The sequence below is a fragment of the Topomyia yanbarensis genome, chromosome 2 (genome assembly GCF_030247195.1).
Source record: "Topomyia yanbarensis strain Yona2022 chromosome 2, ASM3024719v1, whole genome shotgun sequence".
Classification (NCBI taxonomy): domain Eukaryota; kingdom Metazoa; phylum Arthropoda; class Insecta; order Diptera; family Culicidae; genus Topomyia; species Topomyia yanbarensis.
In genome coordinates, this window is record NC_080671.1 from 298,619,911 (window position 1) to 298,639,705 (window position 19,795).

Genomic DNA, 19,795 nt, shown 5'->3' on the forward strand with positions numbered 1-19,795 from the left:
ATTTTTCGAAATACACGGGAAACATCACCTTTACCATCTATAAATATTTTCCTGGCGATTAGTGGATAAAAAACAGAACATCCTAAAGCCACTACCAAACTGGAGTTTTCCTCTTGACTTCTGAGATTCACTCATCTCGACGGATCATTACAAAGAATCCCAACAAACAACGAGAGCTGAACAAGCCTTTGATCCGAGAGAATAAGCTGAACAAAAACTGTTTGAGGCATTATCCAGCAAAATTGTTTGTTGGGATAAATGTACGAATTTTTTGGTTCTTTAGATAGTGCATAACGTTTAACGTTTACTTGTGCAAACATGATCGAATATGTTGACCTATCATAGACTGGTTTTAATTTAACCCAAACCCAGCTTAGCGATAGTTTCGCCTAACAAAAAAATCTTTACTTCTCAGAAAGTACTGATCTAAATTATATTCAGACCCCACCATTGTACATGACTTGGGTACAAATTAAACAGTATACATTGATATGGAAATGAGGGCCTTGTCTCTCATTATAACTCAATAAATTTCAAAATCTGATTTAAATACTGAGTTTATCAAAAAATGTTAAGTTAGGTTTATATTTAGATTTAATGCCGATTTCTGTACATAATTAGCTATGTTTGAACTTTCATGAATGGATACTTTTTACGCCTAATAAGATGAATAAGGAATCATTTCTCTTATGTTTAGACCATGGTTAAACTCACGTCGCATTAGAATAAGTTTTTCGACAAACTATTACCGTTAATCAGCGATTGACTTACTGATTAATTCGTTATGATAATTCTATTGGTTTCTCACATACATTTTTGCAATTTGTACCAGCATACCATCATTATCTGTAGCAGTCAAATTCAACCTAGATTTTGGTTCATGTTTCAGATGTCATAGCAATTGTATCTTAACTAAAAGTTTAAGAAAGTACATATACAATGGGTATATCCTACATTTAATATAAGCGGTGTAAATAATTTCGTTGGGATTTTTTGAGCTTAAGGCTATAATTCGATTATTTGGATCTAATAATTCAATGTGACCCATTCTAGGTCGCGAAGTGGTCTTCCAATGCCGCGATGAAGGTCCAGTACGAGCGAAAGTGAAGTGGACTCGAGCCAATGGAATGCCTTTACCACCGGGATCGCGCGACTTCAACGGTCGCTTAGAAATACCAAATATAAGGGTAAATCGAGGCAAGAGCGTTTACGTTTCAATAACTAAAGTTTCTGTGTTTTCAGTTCGACCACAATGGTGACTATGTGTGCGAAGCAGTAGGGTATCCGAAATCAACCCCTGGCAGCAGTAAATTGGTCCATTTGATTGTGGAAAGATGTAAGTTTTTTTACAATATATAATCCGAAAATTAAATAATACTTTGATGTTGCACAACAAAATGCAGCCTGGAGAATTAAGTATAGGAAAAATCGCATCAACGTAATTCAATTTGGAACGGTACCGCATATTGGGTTTGAATTTTTTGGATTAGGTAAACAGTGAATTAGCGTAAATTATCACAAAAAAATCAACTTTTTCCATTTTTACATGCTACAATTGACCGTATACGTCTGTTAGTACATATAACGCTATAACAAGTAAATAGCAATTGGCAATAAAACAATATTTCTCACAAACAGATTACCCGGCGGAACGTCCACCATCAGCATGTTCTATTACTCAAGCTACTTGCATGAATGGAGACTGTATAGCTAAATCCCAAATTTGCGACGGAAATTTCGATTGTATCGATGGATCAGACGAAACGGGGTGCAGAAAATCGCAGCGTTGTGAACCCAATGAGTTCAAATGTCGCAATAACAAGTGTATTTTGAAAACGTGGCGTTGTGATGGCGAATCAGATTGTAGTGATGGATCCGACGAGGACAATTGTGCCATATCGCCACCCGGTGCCGCTTGTCGTTATGATGAATTCCAATGCCGCAGCGAACAGTGCATTCCAAAATCTTTCCAGTGTGACTCGCATCCAGACTGTTTCGACAAATCTGATGAAATTGGTTGCAGTAAGAATCATTTTTTATAGTTTTTATTTATCAAATAAAATCACAATTCATGTTTTCAGTGGTTCCATCTGTGATTCAGCCTCCTCCGCCATCCCTAACCATTTCTTCTGGTGGAATCTTAAATATCACCTGCCGGGCTACCGGTGTTCCCATACCACTAATCGTTTGGCGTCTCAACTGGAATCATGTTCCGGAGAAGTGTACTTCATACAGCGACAACGGTTTCGGTATTCTCACGTGCAACGATATGCAACCTATTGATGCCGGTGCTTACTCCTGCGAAATTATCAACTCGATGGGCACTCACTTTGTGTCACCTGATACGATAGTAGTCGTAACAGGGAACAAAACTGTTTGCCGTTCAGGTTACTTCAACAGCAAAGCAAGACACCCAGAGGAATGCATTAATTGTTTCTGTTTCGGTGTATCGAATCAATGCCAGAGTGCCGATCTTTACACTTATGCTGTAAGTTTAAATCGTAGCCGAAACATCATAATTGTTACTAATAAGTTTGCAAAATCATCTAGCTACAACCCCCAGTAACATCACTCACTATTGTCGGTGTTGAGGGTCCCTGGTCGGGGCAAAGGAAAATAACTGAGGGTGAATTCATCAATCACGATCTAGCAGTAACTAGACATGGTGTTCAATTGAGGCTGGCAAATATTGTGCCTGGTAGACAAATACCCTACTACTCTCTTCCTGAGGAATACAAAGGAAATCAACTCAAATCATACGGTGGCACTATCCGTTATACAGTTGAATACGATGGTGCTGGGAATACGAATAACGCTCCAGATCTAATAATTAAGGTAGGGTAGTCTGTATTACTTTAGAATTACTAATTTATCTATTTTCTATCGCTTTAGGGCAACAATTTAATTTTGATGTACAATAACATTGGTTCGTTTTATCCGGATGAGCGGAATGCAGTATCCGCCTCGTTTTTACCAGGAGTATGGCGTAAAGAAGACAATACCATGGCCACCCGTGAAGAGATTATGATGGTACTAGCAAATGTTGAGAGTCTGCTGATAAAAATATTATACGTCGATGGAGTAGAACGCAACATTGAATTGCTTGATATTGCCATGGATTCTGCTGCGAATCGTGATCTAGGATTGGGATCAGCTACTTTAGTTGAAGAGTGTAGATGCCCCCCAGGTTACAAAGGACTATCTTGTGAGAACTGCGACTATGGTTACGTACGACAAAGCAGTGGTCCATGGTTGGGTAGATGTGTGGCGAAAGTTCAAGAATGTCGCCCTGGTTACTATGGAGATCCCAATCGAGGTATTCAGTGCCAACCTTGCCCTTGTCCTGTGCCAGGAGACAAATCGAGGGCCAGAACATGCTATATGGATAACTACAATAACGTTATATGTAATTGTGACAGAGGCTACACTGGTGATAGATGCCAACAGTGTGCATCGGGTTATATAGGAAACCCTATGGGTGATGGATGCTCACCTGCTCCCATTTCCAACTGCAATCGAGATGGTACTAGCCAAACACTTCCTGATGGAAAGTGTATCTGCAAGGCAGGTGTTACCGGAGTCTACTGCGATCGCTGCCAGGCGGAACATTTCTTTATGCACGATAAGGGCTGCGTAGAGTGCTTCTGCATGGGAGTTTCTAGATCATGTACCAGTACTAGCATGTTCAGGGATACTTTGCAGGCAGCTTTTAATGATGGTCAGTCAGGATTCTCGCTTATCTCTGATTACACGAATCCAGAAATAGTGGCCACTAATCTGGCGGCATCCAGCCGGGAAATTGTTTACCGTAACTTTGGCACCAGCGACGACACGTTCTACTGGAGGCTTCCGGCAAAGTAAGTTAGCAGGAATGGATAAGATATATAAAACCACCATTGATTCATTGCTGTCCTATAGATTCCTAGGGAATAAATTGACATCATATGGTGGATTCTTGAACTATACTCTACGGTACACACCACATTCTTCAGGTGGTGCCTCCAGGAATAATTCTCCGGATGTAGTACTGCACAGTGTAAGTATACCGTATATTTGAATCCATGATTTTTATTTTACAAGGTATAATCGGTAGTACGGAGGTCATTTAATTTAGGGAAAGCAATTAAATATCTTATAATTGATATAGAACAATTTAAAAAGACAAATATGCCTTCCTATACTGCTGTCCAATTGAAAATTAATCGAAAAGGTGGAACAGTGATTCCAGGAAGCATACGCTTATTGCTGTATGTTCAAGAGATTCAGTGGCGTAGCCAAGAGGGGGGAGGTGAGGGGTGGATAGCACCACCCCAACCAAAATTTGTTGGATTGAAAAAAAATTAATTAATGCTGACTAATTTAATTAAATATTGCGCCATAATCGTTTTGTAAGTATAATTTCAGATCACTACACTGCCCATGATCGCATACTTGTCCCGTTTTCTATGGGATTTCCTATCTTTATGTAACATTGAGAACCTGTTGTTTAAACATGGGAACTTTTGGAAAATTGTGGATATTGGATCTTGAAACTGATCTCTATGTCGAGGTCCCATAGTTGTCAATTTACCGTAAGCTCTTTTAATTGATTTAATAATAATTTCAAGTGAATGGCTATTATTGGTGTATATTCGAGTGCTGAATCAAATTGTGTAATAAATTTTTGCATACGAGGACTTGTTCTGGTGTTGTGAACTTTAACATTGAAGAAATGTAAATTTAATGCTCGAAAACAATTTCTACGGTCACGTTCACATTATTTCGAAACTGTCAACTTTGGATGCTTAGTATCTTTGAAGAATATTACAACGTAAAGCAGCACCTCATCTAATAAAATAATTTTTCCGGCCAAGTTTTCGAAAATGCTATTTCAAACAATTGTATTGATTAAAGCAGGCATAGAATAGTTGTCCAGTCGATTGCATTGTATGCAGCTCACCTGGGTTCGATTCCCAGCCCCCGTACGTCAGGTTTTAAAGTTTTCTAACCTGAAAAAAGAGTAAAACGACCTTAAGGTTAAAGCCACTACAATAAAAATAAAAAAACTTTGTTGAAGACATTCCATTTCTAATTTTGTTGAACACATGAATACTCCGTGTATTCAGAATATCGAAATATATTAGATTATATCGTCGCTGTGGTGCCATCTTATGACAAGCGCTATTTTGGGGTAAACTGAGTTAAGTATGCCACATTACTAGTTTGAAAAATCTTGCTTGGTTTCTGAATATAGCGTTAGACGAGCTGCGAAATTGTGAGCTTTTTGCTTCAAATGACTGTGTCATGGGATTGGCTCAAGTTATCTTGATGCTTCAGTTGTTTTTCTGTGTGAAAATATCTGAGAAACATAATAGTATAAACATTTTCTAAATAAAAATAAACGAATTGTGAGAAAAATACAGTTTTAGTTTTTAACTGGAAATATAGCATATTTGGAAACACTGTAACCATAAAGTAGTACTTTTGTGGATTCTTAGACTAATTTCTTTCAAAATGCATCTCACCGATTGTTTACAGATATGAATAAAAGTTAATAATTGATACTTTATTTGCATATAAAATTTTTCATGCGCGGTTATGGCACGTCATACATATTTTGTTATCAATAAATACTTACGACACGTGTGAGTGCATTACATTTTTGGCAAACACTCTCAATATGGTCAACCGATCTTCGTAATAATTGAGAGATTAATACACAAAAGATAGATTGCATCAATTGTCGTCTCTGATTGTTTCAACCATTGTTTCAAAATATATTATCTACAACTTTACAAATCGTTGTTCTCGGAATGTACAAAATGGAGCTTGTCATAAGATATCACAACATCGACGATATGTGAAAGAAAACCATTAAAACAGGTTATTCTGATATTATCGTTATTGGTAAATCTAATCTGCTGTGTATAAACAAAATAATTCACATTCAATTAAAGGTAGTCTCTAAAACTTACAGTAAAAGTAATTAATGAGATATCCATTTCCAATATACTGAGGACCTTTTTGTTTAACAAGGTTTAACCATAAGGTCATTCGCTTCAGTGCAGAGCTATTTCCCGCTGCTTTTTCTGTCATTCCACAACAAATTGCTTCAATACACATAGTTTAAATACATCTAGAAACGATAGCGTTTTTATATGTTTGCGCTATCGCAATTACACTACTAAACGTGCAAATTATCGATTACTGTTATTTTTCATAAAAAGTCAAACTTGTACGCTAATAAAAATCTGCTTTGAATTAGAATGAAATCCCAAAACAAGAGTATATTTTAGATCAAATATACAGATTGTCAATATAGACTTATGTAAAACTTGGTGTAAAGTAGCCCCAATTTTAAATAAAATAGACATATGATCACCAATTACCAAACAAACAAAAATACGGATAAAAAGTACAACCACAAATAATTGCATTACATTGCCAGGTTAATTTCACGTAATCTCTATCCTCTTATCTAATAATTAGACTACTATATCGCACATTCCCAAGAGAATTAAGCTACAATGCTTTTTGAGTACATTTTAGTTTCATCGCCTACTACGATTTCTTGCAAGCATTTTCTTAAACCTATATCCATTTTTTATATTTGTGTTGAACCAGCGAATAATACTATATTTTGCTTTTGTCAAAATATAACGTAAAATTTGAACTAGAAGCTCAAGTATCATTCTTCAATTTTAACGTAAAGTAGCTCCAGTGGCGTAAAGTAACCACCGATGACGGTATTGGTTTATATCTTAATATACTGCATTCATGTAGCCTTCATATTTTCAACAAAGTTGTTTAAAATGACATTATCAACCAATTTTCTGAATACACTAAGTCGCTTACTATTGTTGAAAAGTTATTCCTCCATAATTACTTCTAGAAGATTTAATCACCAATATTATTACATCAAAAAGGGTGGGCGTAGCGTAGTTGGTAAATCGATTACCTTGCACGCAGCGCACCTGGGTTCGAGTCCTTACCCCGCACATAGGGTTAGAAATTTTTCATAAGAGATTTTTCTATCCTGAAGAGGCGAATGACCTTACGGTTAAAACCTCTATACTCGAAATAAAAAAAATTACATCAAAAGATGTGCGTTTTTACGTTGGAAAGCTTCTTCGATAAAACTCAAAAGTTGATGCTTTCGAAATTATATTATCTTGTCCGTTAAAAAAGTTTCCGAACAATTTTCACCTTAAAATTGTACTTTGTATTTTCATAACTTGATTTAATTGACATAATATAAAAGAAACTATAAACTATCTGTTAGACTTTTTTTTCTGAACTTTCAATAATTTATTAACTTACTTGAAATTTAAGCATTTTCGTCAAATCAACGATTTTTATCGCCCCCCCCCAAATTAACTTCTTGGCGACGCCACTGAACAGTTTTCTTTGAATATATCTTCATGTGACCATGAATATAATATAACCATTTTTAATAATCTATCTATATATATAAAAGTCAATATTTGTATGTATATGATTTATAGACTCCCAAACGTCTTAACCGATTTCCGTAAAAATTTATATACAGTAAGTATTTGCTATGGGGCGTGTTTATGTGCTATTAGTTAGAGATTATCTGCCCGATGGCACTTTGGAACAAATTGTGGTTTCCGCCTATTTCGTTGAAAATCGCAGCAACGCGCGATGGGTATGAGCTAGTCTATCTATCTATCTATCTATCTATATATATAAAAGTCAAAGTTTGTATGTATATGATTTATAGACTCCCAAACGGCTTAACCGATTTCCGTAAAAATTTGCACACAGTAGGTATTTGGTATAGGGCGTGTTTGTGTGCTATTAGTTGGAGATTATCTGCCCGCCAGATGGCGCTTTGGAATAAATTATGTTTTCCTCCTATTTCGCAGAGTGTCGCAGCAACGCGCGATGGGTATTAGCTAGTAAATTATAAAATTTTCGCATATTGTTTGAGTTGGGCCCTTTGCGACGCAGTGGGATGTATACATCCCACCTACTTCTCCTAAGTTTTTATTGGATTTCTAACTAGCGTTGACATAGGCTGCTATAAATCCACTCTCATGATTGTAAGGAGTCCAACTAGCTCAAAAAATATGTGAATTTGTTAATTACTTATTAGTTATTTTTTTATTTATTTATACTGGTCTTCGATTTACTCGTACAGACAACTCCTTAATTAATAATAATTCTATGTTTAAAGTAATATTAAAATCATACTTGTCAGCTACATCATTAAAATTACGACAGCATACATTGAACGGATTGTTTTGAGAAAGAAAAGAGTAGGATACATCGGTATCCAAAAGAAATCAGATCGTCTGGTGGGCCTAGGTGGTACGTTGAATCGAAGCTGGCTCAGCTACTCCGGGCTATCTATATTGTGTCCCAGAAGATCGAACACGTAGAGCCGTTGCAGCATTATCCTCCGACTTGCAAGAGTTGGCAAACGTAGAAGATTTTATTGATGTTCATAGGGTGGACGACGAATAGGATCAGTCCAAGGTAGAAATGGTCGGGTTTCATTTTTTTGCGAACCCGAAACCGACCCGAACCCGAGCGCATGAAAATTTAAAAACCCGAACCCGACCCGAGCCCAAAATTTTAAAAACCCGACCCGACCCGAACATTTTAAAACTTAAAAACCCGAACCCAACCCGTACCGGAGAATGAAAATTTCGTGAAACCCGAACCCGACCCGACCCGAGAATTTTAAAATTTGAAAACCCGACCCGATCCCGAAAATTTAAAATTTGGGAAGTCCGATCCGAATCCAACTTGCTAATACAGAGAATTAACCAAAGATCTCGAAGAATTTTAATTCTAGGCAGCCGAGCTGGACCCTTGACTCATCTAAGAATAGTAAAATCACTCGAATCTGAAGTAGCACCATACGCATTGAGTTATATCTGCATATGGCAAAACAAATCACTGCCGAGTAGAATCCGCACTTATATTTACTATTTTTATATTGTAACGACATATAATTAACAAGGGACTGGAAGGTGAAGTATTTTTCAAATATTAAGAGCCATAGTACTCAAGGGAGATCAAGGATTTTAAGTAAGAAAGTTTAGAAAAGCGTGGAGTAGGGTCAATGGACAAGCTTAGAGTTTCCCGGCTACTTAGCTTTATGTCTTCTGCAGCGCAGGATATTTACTATTACTGAACTTCAAATTTGTAACGTTCTGAGAAACTTATAAATCGTTGAAATTAAGTTAAATCGGCAGCTAATTCATGGGGAAACAGAAAGCTTAATGGTCACAGTTTCCAACAACCTTGCCCGTCGTGCTTAACCAAAATTTCTGATTTTTTATCAGAAACCATTCCTGCACGGCAGTTTCGTATAATTTTCTACATGTATTAAATTAAGCTATGGCAATTGGCAATTCGTATTCGACAGTTTACACGACATCACCCACGTTACTGGTTGGAACGATCAAACCTGTATCGAAGGATATCAATCATTTTCTGATGATTGATTGTTCTTGATGTCCCATCATTAGCGTTAAGACGATCTGTGATTGGGTATCTATTTTATGCTTCAGATTATACGGTAAGCGCGCCAATAGAGATGCTTCGACATCTACAATGGAGCTCTCGGAACGACTCCAAACTTTTAATAATCCGTTAATGGCTTCAACAGAACACACACAATTTTTGCGATCGTTAAGTTCGTGGAAATTCATATATTTTCATGAAGGAATCCGGATCATGCAACAGCTCAGCCCGGGAATAATCTGACAGAAAGTGCTTGTTTCATATATGTACCACTGATTTGATAGTGGTGCTATTATCCCATCACCATATGAGTGTCATGAGTGGTTTAGGTTAAGGTCTGATGGAACAAAGACAGTCTCTAGAAAATAAATTTGGCCTAAACTATCTGCTTTAAAAAAATGTGCCCTTTTTAAATTTGAGCGGCCATAATGACACCAAAGTACCACCAAATTTATGAGTTCAAATCCTTATTTTTCCGTTACAATTTATTTTAATTGCAAGAAATCTTTATCATAAACCAATTTGATTATTAAACTTCCGTGAAGGGAAGTACAACCAATTTGTTTTATTTGACCAATTTAACAGTGCTTGCTTAAAGTTTGTATGGGGTACAAATGTACCCCACAAAACCGTTTGCGTTAGTGTTTTGTTATGTGTATATAATTCAAAAAAAATATTATATCTTTTTTTAAAAGCAAAATGTCGATACATAGTAAGCGAGAAACTTGTGTAAAATTGTATAAGTTCCAACTCTACCGAATAATAGTACCTATTATTTGGTATAACAAAGCACTATAGCAAAGTAACTAGAAAATGCGTTTGGATCGGTATCGTAGTTTTTGCTTTTGCGGATGAAAGAGTCAAAACTCATTCGTGAATATGATCTGTATATAGTATGCAAGACGCATCATTCGATTCATTATCTTCTGCAGTCCATGCTCTGGAACATACTTACTTATATACACGTACAATGCACCGGCTCTAGCTATTCCTTCGACGCCTTCCTGTTTCATCTCTGTTACTGCATATTGCTGTGTTTTTAACGTTTGTATTGGTGTTTGGTTTTCAAAAAATCATCGGAATAAATATACTTTTTGACCGGTTTTTGAAAAAAATATTCAAAAGGAAATTTAATAAGCTTTACAACGTCGTATAAACGGTCAAAATCGATTTGAAACTACCGGAGTTATAGCAATATTAAGAAAAAAGGAAATTTTGACGTATTTTAAAGACTTGTTCCATACAAAATGAAATATTACATAATTAAATAGCCAAAACACGAATATTTTTAAACTAATTACTTTACGAATGATTTTAGAATAAAACTATCCAATTTAATTATAAATTTAATAAAAATTAGACACACTAGAGCGATTTTAGTTCTGGGGTATGAATGTACTCCACAAAACCGTTTACGTAGAGGAAATGTCGCCGCGGCCTAAGTATCGGTTTTAAAGTACCTTTCGAAACTTATACTCCATTATAGAAAGTTGAACCGATATTTTCCGATTCCTGTCGACTTGGTTTATTACTAATTATTATGAAAAATAAATCGCAAAGAGATTTTAGATGTGAAACACGTTTCATGAATGTTCGTTTAAAAAATTAAATAATTCAGGCAGTTTGCGAATCTGAAGAGACGAAATTTTATGCAAGAATGAAAAAATACAATATTTGAGCACCAGCAAATACAACGAATTCTAGCGATTCAGAGGTGCTAACATTTGGTATGGTTATATGTGTCATCCATTCGTATTACGAAGTATAATTCACTACTACAAAAAGACTGCGTTTTGTGTATACGCAAACAGTGTCATTAAATGGATGGGTTGTTTTGTTCAAAAACCGGACCCGACCCGACCCCGATAATTTGTAATTTGAAAACCCCGAACCCGACCCGAGCCCGAAAGTCCAAAATTTCAAAAACCGGACCGGACCCGAACCCGAGAATTTCAAATTTGAAAACCCGGAATCCGACCCGAACCCGAGAAGCTTAAATTTACAGAACCCGAGCCCGACCCGAAATCCGTCAGGTTCGGGTCGGGTCCGGGTTCCGGGTCCAAAAACCCGAACCCGACCATCTCTAGTAGTAACCGCAGAGCGTAACGAACAAAGTGCAGCTGAATTCGTTCGATGCGATTGATTTGAACAGTGGGTGCCCATACAAGCACGCTGTACTCCAGGATGCTACGCACGAGTTTTTAGGCAATAAATATCGCTGAATTGCTGCGTGTTTCGTTTAATGAACCCCAGCACGGCATAGGCCTTGGCTGTAGTTTGTTATCGAGGAGAATTCCCAGGTCCTTTATCGTATTAACTCGGTTGATATTTACTGTTTTCTGCCATTCTATAATCGAATGTCATGACGTGCCTGTTTCGACAGAACGATATCACATTGCACTTCTGCACATTTACTTCCATCCCGTTATGAGTACACCAATTTAGCAGCATATCAATATCGGCTTGAATGGCACAGCAATCGACTGCCGACGCAATTACACGGAAAAATTTCAGATCATCAGCAAACATATACTTAGGAGACTGTATAGCGGAGCATAAATCGTTTACGAATAAAATAAACAGTAGCGGGCCCAAATGACTTCCCTGAGGCACGCCCGACTCTATCACAAACGGAGAAAATCTCGTTTCATCTATGCGAACAAACGCACTACGCTCGGTGTGGTATGACATTATCCACCGTGTTAGCCACTCAGGAAGTCCCATTCGCCCAAATTTGGCCATGATTAACAAATGAGGCACCCTATCGAAGGCTTTTGCAAAGTCAATGTAAACGGCATCAACCTGACGTTTTCCAAGCACGCTATTAAGTGACGAAACGTACGCCATAAGATTAGTACTCGTCGAACGTTTTTTCAAAAATCCATGCTGCCACTCGGAAATGATGTGGTGTACCTTTGGGTATAGCAAATCGTGAACGAGGCTTTCAAAAATTTTTGGTAAGCAGCTCAAAGTTGAAATGGCTCGATAATTTTCAACATCGTGGATGCTACCTGCCTTGTGGATCGGTGTAATAGATGCTGTCTGCCAGACACTCGGAAAAATTCCTTCGGACAATGACCTGTTGAAAATTATACTCGCAGGAACATCCAACGTTACAGCACAGCTCTTGAAGAAGATAGGCGGTAAGCCATCCGGACCAGCACCCTTAGAACCATCAATAGACTGCAACTTCAGCTGCACATCACGCGGCTAGAAATGGGAAAATGTACTTTTGCATATAAAATATTTAAAATAATCCATAAAGAATTGTAAAACGATCCATAAAAAAGTTGTCCATGTTCCATAAAACAAAACTGTAAATCCATAAAACAGTGTGAATGATCCATAAAAGGGTGATTTGATCCATAGATTATGTAAAATTGAACCAAAAAAAGGTCGCAAAAGAGCACTAAAATAGTAATAAAAGAGCAATTAAAATCAACCAATGCCCCATAAAAATATTGGAAATGTTCCATTAAATGATACATTTTGCGCCATAAATTAACTGACATTGATCCATAGAATATTAACAATGTGCATTAAAACACGTCGATATGTTCCATAATATCGAAAAAAATGTTCCACGGTATTACAAAATGGAGCAATAAAATGTTAGAAAAAGTTCCATAAATTTGATGAAAATGTTTGCTAAATAATTTTTCTTGGTCCATAGAAGATGTAAAAATGAACATTAGAAGTGATTCATATATCGAACGTTAAATTATGGTTCATGGATATTTACAAAACGATCCATAAGAAAAGAAAATGTAAAACGATCCATTAATATGTGCTTATGCACCAGAAAAATTAAATTTAATGAATTCACGCGAAATTTTTGCTATTCGAACTAATAATAAGCTTTGTGCCGATCATCTCTCGAATTAAAGGCAATTTCAACACTTAGACAAATTTTCTGGAGGCTGAAATGGACTTGGTTATTTTTTGTGTTTTTCAAACATGGCGGTTCATGTTTGGTTTCCCGATCAGAAACACATAACAAAAATATTTCAAAACTATATCTCACATTGTTACTTGTTATAAATTTGTGCTATTTTAACTACTAACGAGACCTAATTTATAACACAATATGTTGTCTAGTGTCTAGTGAACTCCATTTAGCCAACGAATGTGGAATCGTGTGTAAGTATAGTGTAACAAGATCTCTGACCTAAAGTCATAATGATCGTCAGATTGTGGTATGTTTTGTTGTGCAATACCAATTTCACCATTGATTCTTCATATGGTTTGGTGGTGATTACCTACTTATCAGTAGTTTATGTGAGTAGATAATGAATCCGAAAATAAGCATTATTTGAAATTTTCATATTAGGCAATTAAGGGCGATTAAATGGCGCGTTCCCTGGGCGATTTGGGGGCGATTTAAGGGCGGGTAGGGCGGCAAAAAAATGACGGCGGCAAATCGCCCAAATGTTGCATTTGAAATAGCCCTCTAATTGCCAGCAATTTGCTGGCAAATTGAAGGGCAATTAGCGCATCCGAGTTGGCAAATAGCCCCCCGTTAGCCAGCAACTTGCCCTTTTTGACTGGGTCGTTATTCCACCAAGGCTGCTTTATACCACGCGGACGACGAGGTCGCTTCACAGGAACAACATCACGAAATATAGCATACATTTTGTCATACATATTTGTCACAGCTTCATTAATACTGCAACCAACAAGAAATTCCTCCCTATGAACATCGGCTAACAATGTGTTGAGCCTCTCGAAATCACAGCGGGTAAAATCAAAGCCAAGTGGATCAACAACAATACCAGGAGCGTTTTGCATCACAACGTCAAGCTCGAATAATAAGATAAAAGGTCGGTGATGTTGGTCGATTTTCAGCAATGGTAACGGTGGCTCACACAATTCAACGCAATCAGTGTAACTAATGAACGCTAAGTCAAGAAGTCTCTCGTTTACGTTTTTAGATCGTTTATTTGAGACATTCCGTTGGCCAAAACCGACTCAACCAGGGATATTTCCTGTTCAGACGAAGCATTTACCGGTAGCATACAGTTCAAATTTTCATCTGACATCCAACGTAATTGTGGGAGATTATAATCCCCAACAGTCAAAACCACACCACGATCACCCGCAAGATCAATTCATTTTTTCACACATATTGCATGTTGCTCGTACAGCAGGGGCTCACTGTTGGGCGCCAGATATATACAGCACACTATCATATCAAAGTTTAATGATGAGATGCGAACGATAATCTGCTCCAATTGATCACAGTCAGTAATACAAATAGCAGAGCTCTGAAGGCCGTTTTTTACTGCTATCAGGACCCCCCCCCCCCTCTCCTCGTCTGTGCTGGCTGGTCTGGTGGTTTCTATCACAACGGTAAATAGTATAGTTCAGAGCTAGCTCAGAGTTTGAAACGTCGTTGTTCAGCCAAGTTTCAGTAAAGGCAATAACTTCATAATCGCATTGAGAAAGATTTAATAGTAACTTATTTGTCTTAGTCCGGATTCCGCGCGTGTTCTGATAATAAAGCGAGAATGGAGGGTAACTGTTTTCACGATTCGGACCACGTCTGTTGGTAGCAGAAAACCGATGTGCAGACGGAGGTGTGCGGATACAGGTTAAATCAGCTGTTAATTCTTGAGCATCAGTAGAACTTTCTGTGTGACAGTAGGAACGTGCGAAGAGTGGCTTATTGTGATTTAGTGTCTGCTGGTGTTGGCAAGAAGCGAAAAATATTACGTGTGTTCGACGAGGGCTGGAAATCAAATGGTCGGAAAATAATTCCCTTCTGCCATGTTGATTTGGATAGGGATAAATCTTTCAGCTGCAAATCAATATCAGCTTTGAACGATACGAACGAACTAACAACTAAAACTCGAAAATCTCGTTTCCACCAAAATTTTTTTTTCGAAATATGCAAAACTGGAGTTTATTATTATGTTGGTCTATAAAAGATTCTGAGAGACAGGGATAACTTCTCAAATTGCATAAAATAGATTATGTGGTTTTTGAGGTCGCTGATCATGATTATGATAACAGAATTTGAAAACTCAAAATGACGACTACACAATGGCAGCCATTTTTCACGAAATTGGTGAATTTTGTTACAATGAGCATAAAACTCGATTTACGAGAGCTTTTGGGGTCGCTGATTAGGATTCTGATGTCAGAATTCGAAAATTCAAAATGGCGCTTACAAAATGGCAACCATTTTTTACGAAATTTGCCAATTTCGTTAGAGTAAGTATAAAACTCGATTCTCGGTTTTTTTTCGTTGACACAGTCGCCATTTTGAATTTTACATTTTCGACGTGAATAAGCGACTAGAAATGGTCGGGTTTCAATTTTTTCGAACCCGAGCCCGACCCGAACCCGAGAGCATGAAAATTTAAAAACCCGACCCCGACCCGAGCCCGAAATTTAAAAAATTGAAAAACCCGAACCCGAGCCCGAACATTTTAAAACTTAAAAACCCGAACCCGACCCGCACCCGAGAATGAAAATTTGGTAAAACCCGAACCCGACCCGACCCGAGAATTTTAAAATTTGAAAACCCGAAAATTTAAAATTTGAGAAGCCCGATCAGAATCCAACGTGCCAATACAGAGAATCAGCCAAAGATCTCGAAGATTTTTAATTCTAGGCACCCGAGCTGAGCCCTAGGCTCATCTAAGAATAGTAGAATCTGAAGTAGCACCATACGCATTGAGTTGTATCTGCATATGGCAAAACAAATCACTGCCGTGTAGAATACGCATTTATATTTAGTGATCGTCGAATTTGTAATGTTCTGAGAAACTTATAAATCGTCGATATCTCAATCGGAAATTAAGTTAAATCGGCGGCTAACTCATGGGGAAACAGAAAGGTTAATGGTCACAGTTTCCAACAACCATGCCCGTCGTTCTTAACCAAAATTTCTAATTGTTTATCAGAAACCATTCCTGCAAGGCAGTTTCATATAATTTGTTATATGTATTAAATTAAGCTATGTCAATTGGCAATTCGTATTCGACAGTTTACACGACGTCACCTCCGTTACTGGTTGGAACGGTCAAACCTGTATCGAAGGGTATCAATCAAGATTTTCTGACGTGTTCTTGATGTCCCATCATTAGCGTTATGAATGGGTATCTAAGTTATTTTATGCTTCAGATTATACGGTAAGCGCGCCAACAGAGATGAAATGGCGTTAATGTCTTCAACAGAACACACACATTTTTTGCGATCAATTCCTTAAGATTCATGTATTTTCATGAAGGAATCCGGATCATGCAACAGCTCAGCTAGGGAACAATCTAACAGAGAGTGCTCGTTTTATATATGTACCACTGATTTGATAGTGGTGCTATTATACCATCACCATATGAGCAGTGCTGGGAAAATCATAATCAAAAAAAATCAAACCGCAATCATGGCTGATAATTATCGCTTATGATTTTTTCGAAAATTCTCACTGCCGATAAAATCATGCCGTGATCACTCTCTTAACTATCAAAAGATCATCTCACCAAAATCACTACCGATTTTTTCTTACCCTCTATCAGTGGTGATTTTGATCTGTGGTTGAATTTAATAATTGAGAGGGTGATCACGGCATGATTCTATCTGCAGCGAGCAATTCGGAAAAAATCACAAGTGAGCATTATCAGCCATGATTGCGATTTGATTTAATTCTTGGATCAATGATCATTATCTATTTTCGAACATTATGGATATGTTAGGGGTGTCAATGAGCCAATGTTTTTTCAACTTTTTGGGAAAGTGTTTTATATTGAAAGGCAAGTTGAGGGCTGTTGAAAATCAATAGTTTTAGACATTTTCAATGCACAGGGGGGGTCCGCCGATGTGTCAAAATGGAATTTTTTTCAACTTTTCGGGAAAGTGTTTTATATTGAAAGGCAAGTTGAGGGCTGTTGAAAATCAATAGTTTTGAATATTTTCAATGCACAGGGGGGTCCGCCGATGCATCAAAATGGAATTTTTTTCAACTTTTCGGGAAAGTGTTTTATATTGAAAGGCAGGTTGAGGGCTGTTGAAAATCAATAGTTTTGAATATTTTCAATGCACAGGGGGATCCGCCGATGCATCAAAATGGAATTTTTTTCAACTTTTCGGGAAAGTGTTTTATATTGAAAGGCAAGTTGAGGGCTGTTGAAAATCAATAGTTTTGAATATTTTCAATGCACAGGGGGTCCGCCGATGCATCAAAATGGAATTTTTTTCAACTTTTTGGGAAAGTGTTTTATATTGAAAGGCAAGTTGAGGGCTGTTGAAAATCAATAGTTTTGGACATTTCCAATGCACAGGGGAGTCCGCCGATGTGTCAAAATGGATTTTTTTTCAACTTTTTGGGAAAGTGTTTTATATTGAAAGCCAAGTTGAGGGCTGTTGAAAATCAATAGTTTTGGACATTTCCAATGCACAGGGGAGTCCGCCGATGTGTCAAAATGGATTTTTTTTTCAACTTTTTGGGAAAGTGTTTTATATTGAAAGGCAAGTTGAGGGCTGTTGAAAATCAATAGTTTTAGACATTTTCAATGCACAGGGGGGGTCCGCCGATGTGTCAAAATGGAATTTTTTTTCAACTTTTCGGGAAAGTGTTTTATATTGAAAGGCAAGTTGAGGGCTGTTGAAAATCAATAGTTTTGAATATTTTCAATGCACAGGGGGGTCCGCCGATGCATCAAAATGGAATTTTTTTCAACTTTTCGGGAAAGTGTTTTATATTGAAAGGCAGGTTGAGGGCTGTTGAAAATCAATAGTTTTGAATATTTTCAATGCACAGGGGGATCCGCCGATGCATCAAAATGGAATTTTTTTCAACTTTTCGGGAAAGTGTTTTATATTGAAAGGCAAGTTGAGGGCTGTTGAAAATCAATAGTTTTGAATATTTTCAATGCACAGGGGGTCCGCCGATGCATCAAAATGGAATTTTTTTCAACTTTTTGGGAAAGTGTTTTATATTGAAAGGCAAGTTGAGGGCTGTTGAAAATCAATAGTTTTGGACATTTCCAATGCACAGGGGAGTCCGCCGATGTGTCAAAATGGATTTTTTTTCAACTTTTTGGGAAAGTGTTTTATATTGAAAGCCAAGTTGAGAGCTGTTGAAAATCAATAGTTTTGGACATTTCCAATGCACAGGGGAGTCCGCCGATGTGTCAAAATGGATTTTTTTTTCAACTTTTTGGGAAAGTGTTTTATATTGAAAGGCAAGTTGAGGGCTGTTGAAAATCAATAGTTTTAGACATTTTCAATGCACAGGGGGGGTCCGCCGATGTGTCAAAATGGAATTTTTTTCAACTTTTCGGGAAAGTGTTTTATATTGAAAGGCAAGTTGAGGGCTGTTGAAAATCAACAGTTTTGAATATTTTCAATGCACAGGGGGGTCCGCCGATGCATCAAAATGGAATTTTTTTCAACTTTTCGGGAAAGTGTTTTATATTGAAAGGCAGGTTGAGGGCTGTTGAAAATCAATAGTTTTGAATATTTTCAATGCACAGGGGGATCCGCCGATGCATCAAAATGGAATTTTTTTCAACTTTTCGGGAAAGTGTTTTATATTGAAAGGCAAGTTGAGGGCTGTTGAAAATCAATAGTTTTGAATATTTTCAATGCACAGGGGGTCCGCCGATGCATCAAAATGGAATTTTTTTCAACTTTTTGGGAAAGTGTTTTATATTGAAAGGCAAGTTGAGGGCTGTTGAAAATCAATAGTTTTGGACATTTCCAATGCACAGGGGAGTCCGCCGATGTGTCAAAATGGATTTTTTTTAACTTTTCGGGAAAGTGTTATATTAAAGGGCAAGTTGAGGGCTGCTAAAAACAATAGTTTTGGACGTTTTCAAGTAACAGGAGGCTCTGTCGAAGTATCTAATTGGGAATGATTTCAACTTTTTGGGAGTGTTTTATAGTGAAGGGCAAGTTGTTGGCAGGTAAAAATCAATTGTTGACATTTCAAATGAGCTTGGGGTCTGTCAATGTATTACAAATATTAAACAGTAGGTGCTTTTGATAAATGTTTAAGCAAAGGAGACAGACCTCGAACAAATTTTCAAAGTAGATTTGTTTTTAAAAAGATGATTTTTTCACTATGTGAAGGACGAGGTTGTATAATTGGCAAAATAGTAAATCCTTTCTGGAGCATATTTTTCTTGTCTTAGAGATGCAAAATTAGCAAAATCCAAAAAATCATTTATTTTAAATTTTGCGCTGGAAGACCCCCTTAAGGGAAATTTTTACGAAATAATCCGAAAGGATTAGAAGGCTATGTCTAGGGACGATAGAAGAATATTTTAATAGCTTCGATTTATTAAAAAGAAAGAAAAAATATTAGAGGCGTGCG

General features: G+C 37.2%; 1 protein-coding gene across 2 annotated transcripts in view; it reads left to right on the forward strand.

Annotated features, from left to right (window-relative positions):
* The window catches only part of LOC131683324 (basement membrane-specific heparan sulfate proteoglycan core protein), a 672,949-nt gene that overhangs the window by 557,268 nt on the left and 95,886 nt on the right, over nt 1-19,795 (forward strand). For both annotated transcript variants that reach the window (XM_058965199.1, XM_058965200.1), the window contains 8 exons: nt 1,054-1,187; nt 1,243-1,336; nt 1,404-1,490; nt 1,666-2,022; nt 2,082-2,488; nt 2,551-2,835; nt 2,893-3,857; nt 3,919-4,036. In XM_058965199.1, coding sequence (XP_058821182.1) covers nt 1,054-1,187; nt 1,243-1,336; nt 1,404-1,490; nt 1,666-2,022; nt 2,082-2,488; nt 2,551-2,835; nt 2,893-3,857; nt 3,919-4,036 — 2,447 coding nt within the window. The remainder of the gene's footprint in view (nt 1-1,053; nt 1,188-1,242; nt 1,337-1,403; nt 1,491-1,665; nt 2,023-2,081; nt 2,489-2,550; nt 2,836-2,892; nt 3,858-3,918; nt 4,037-19,795) is intronic.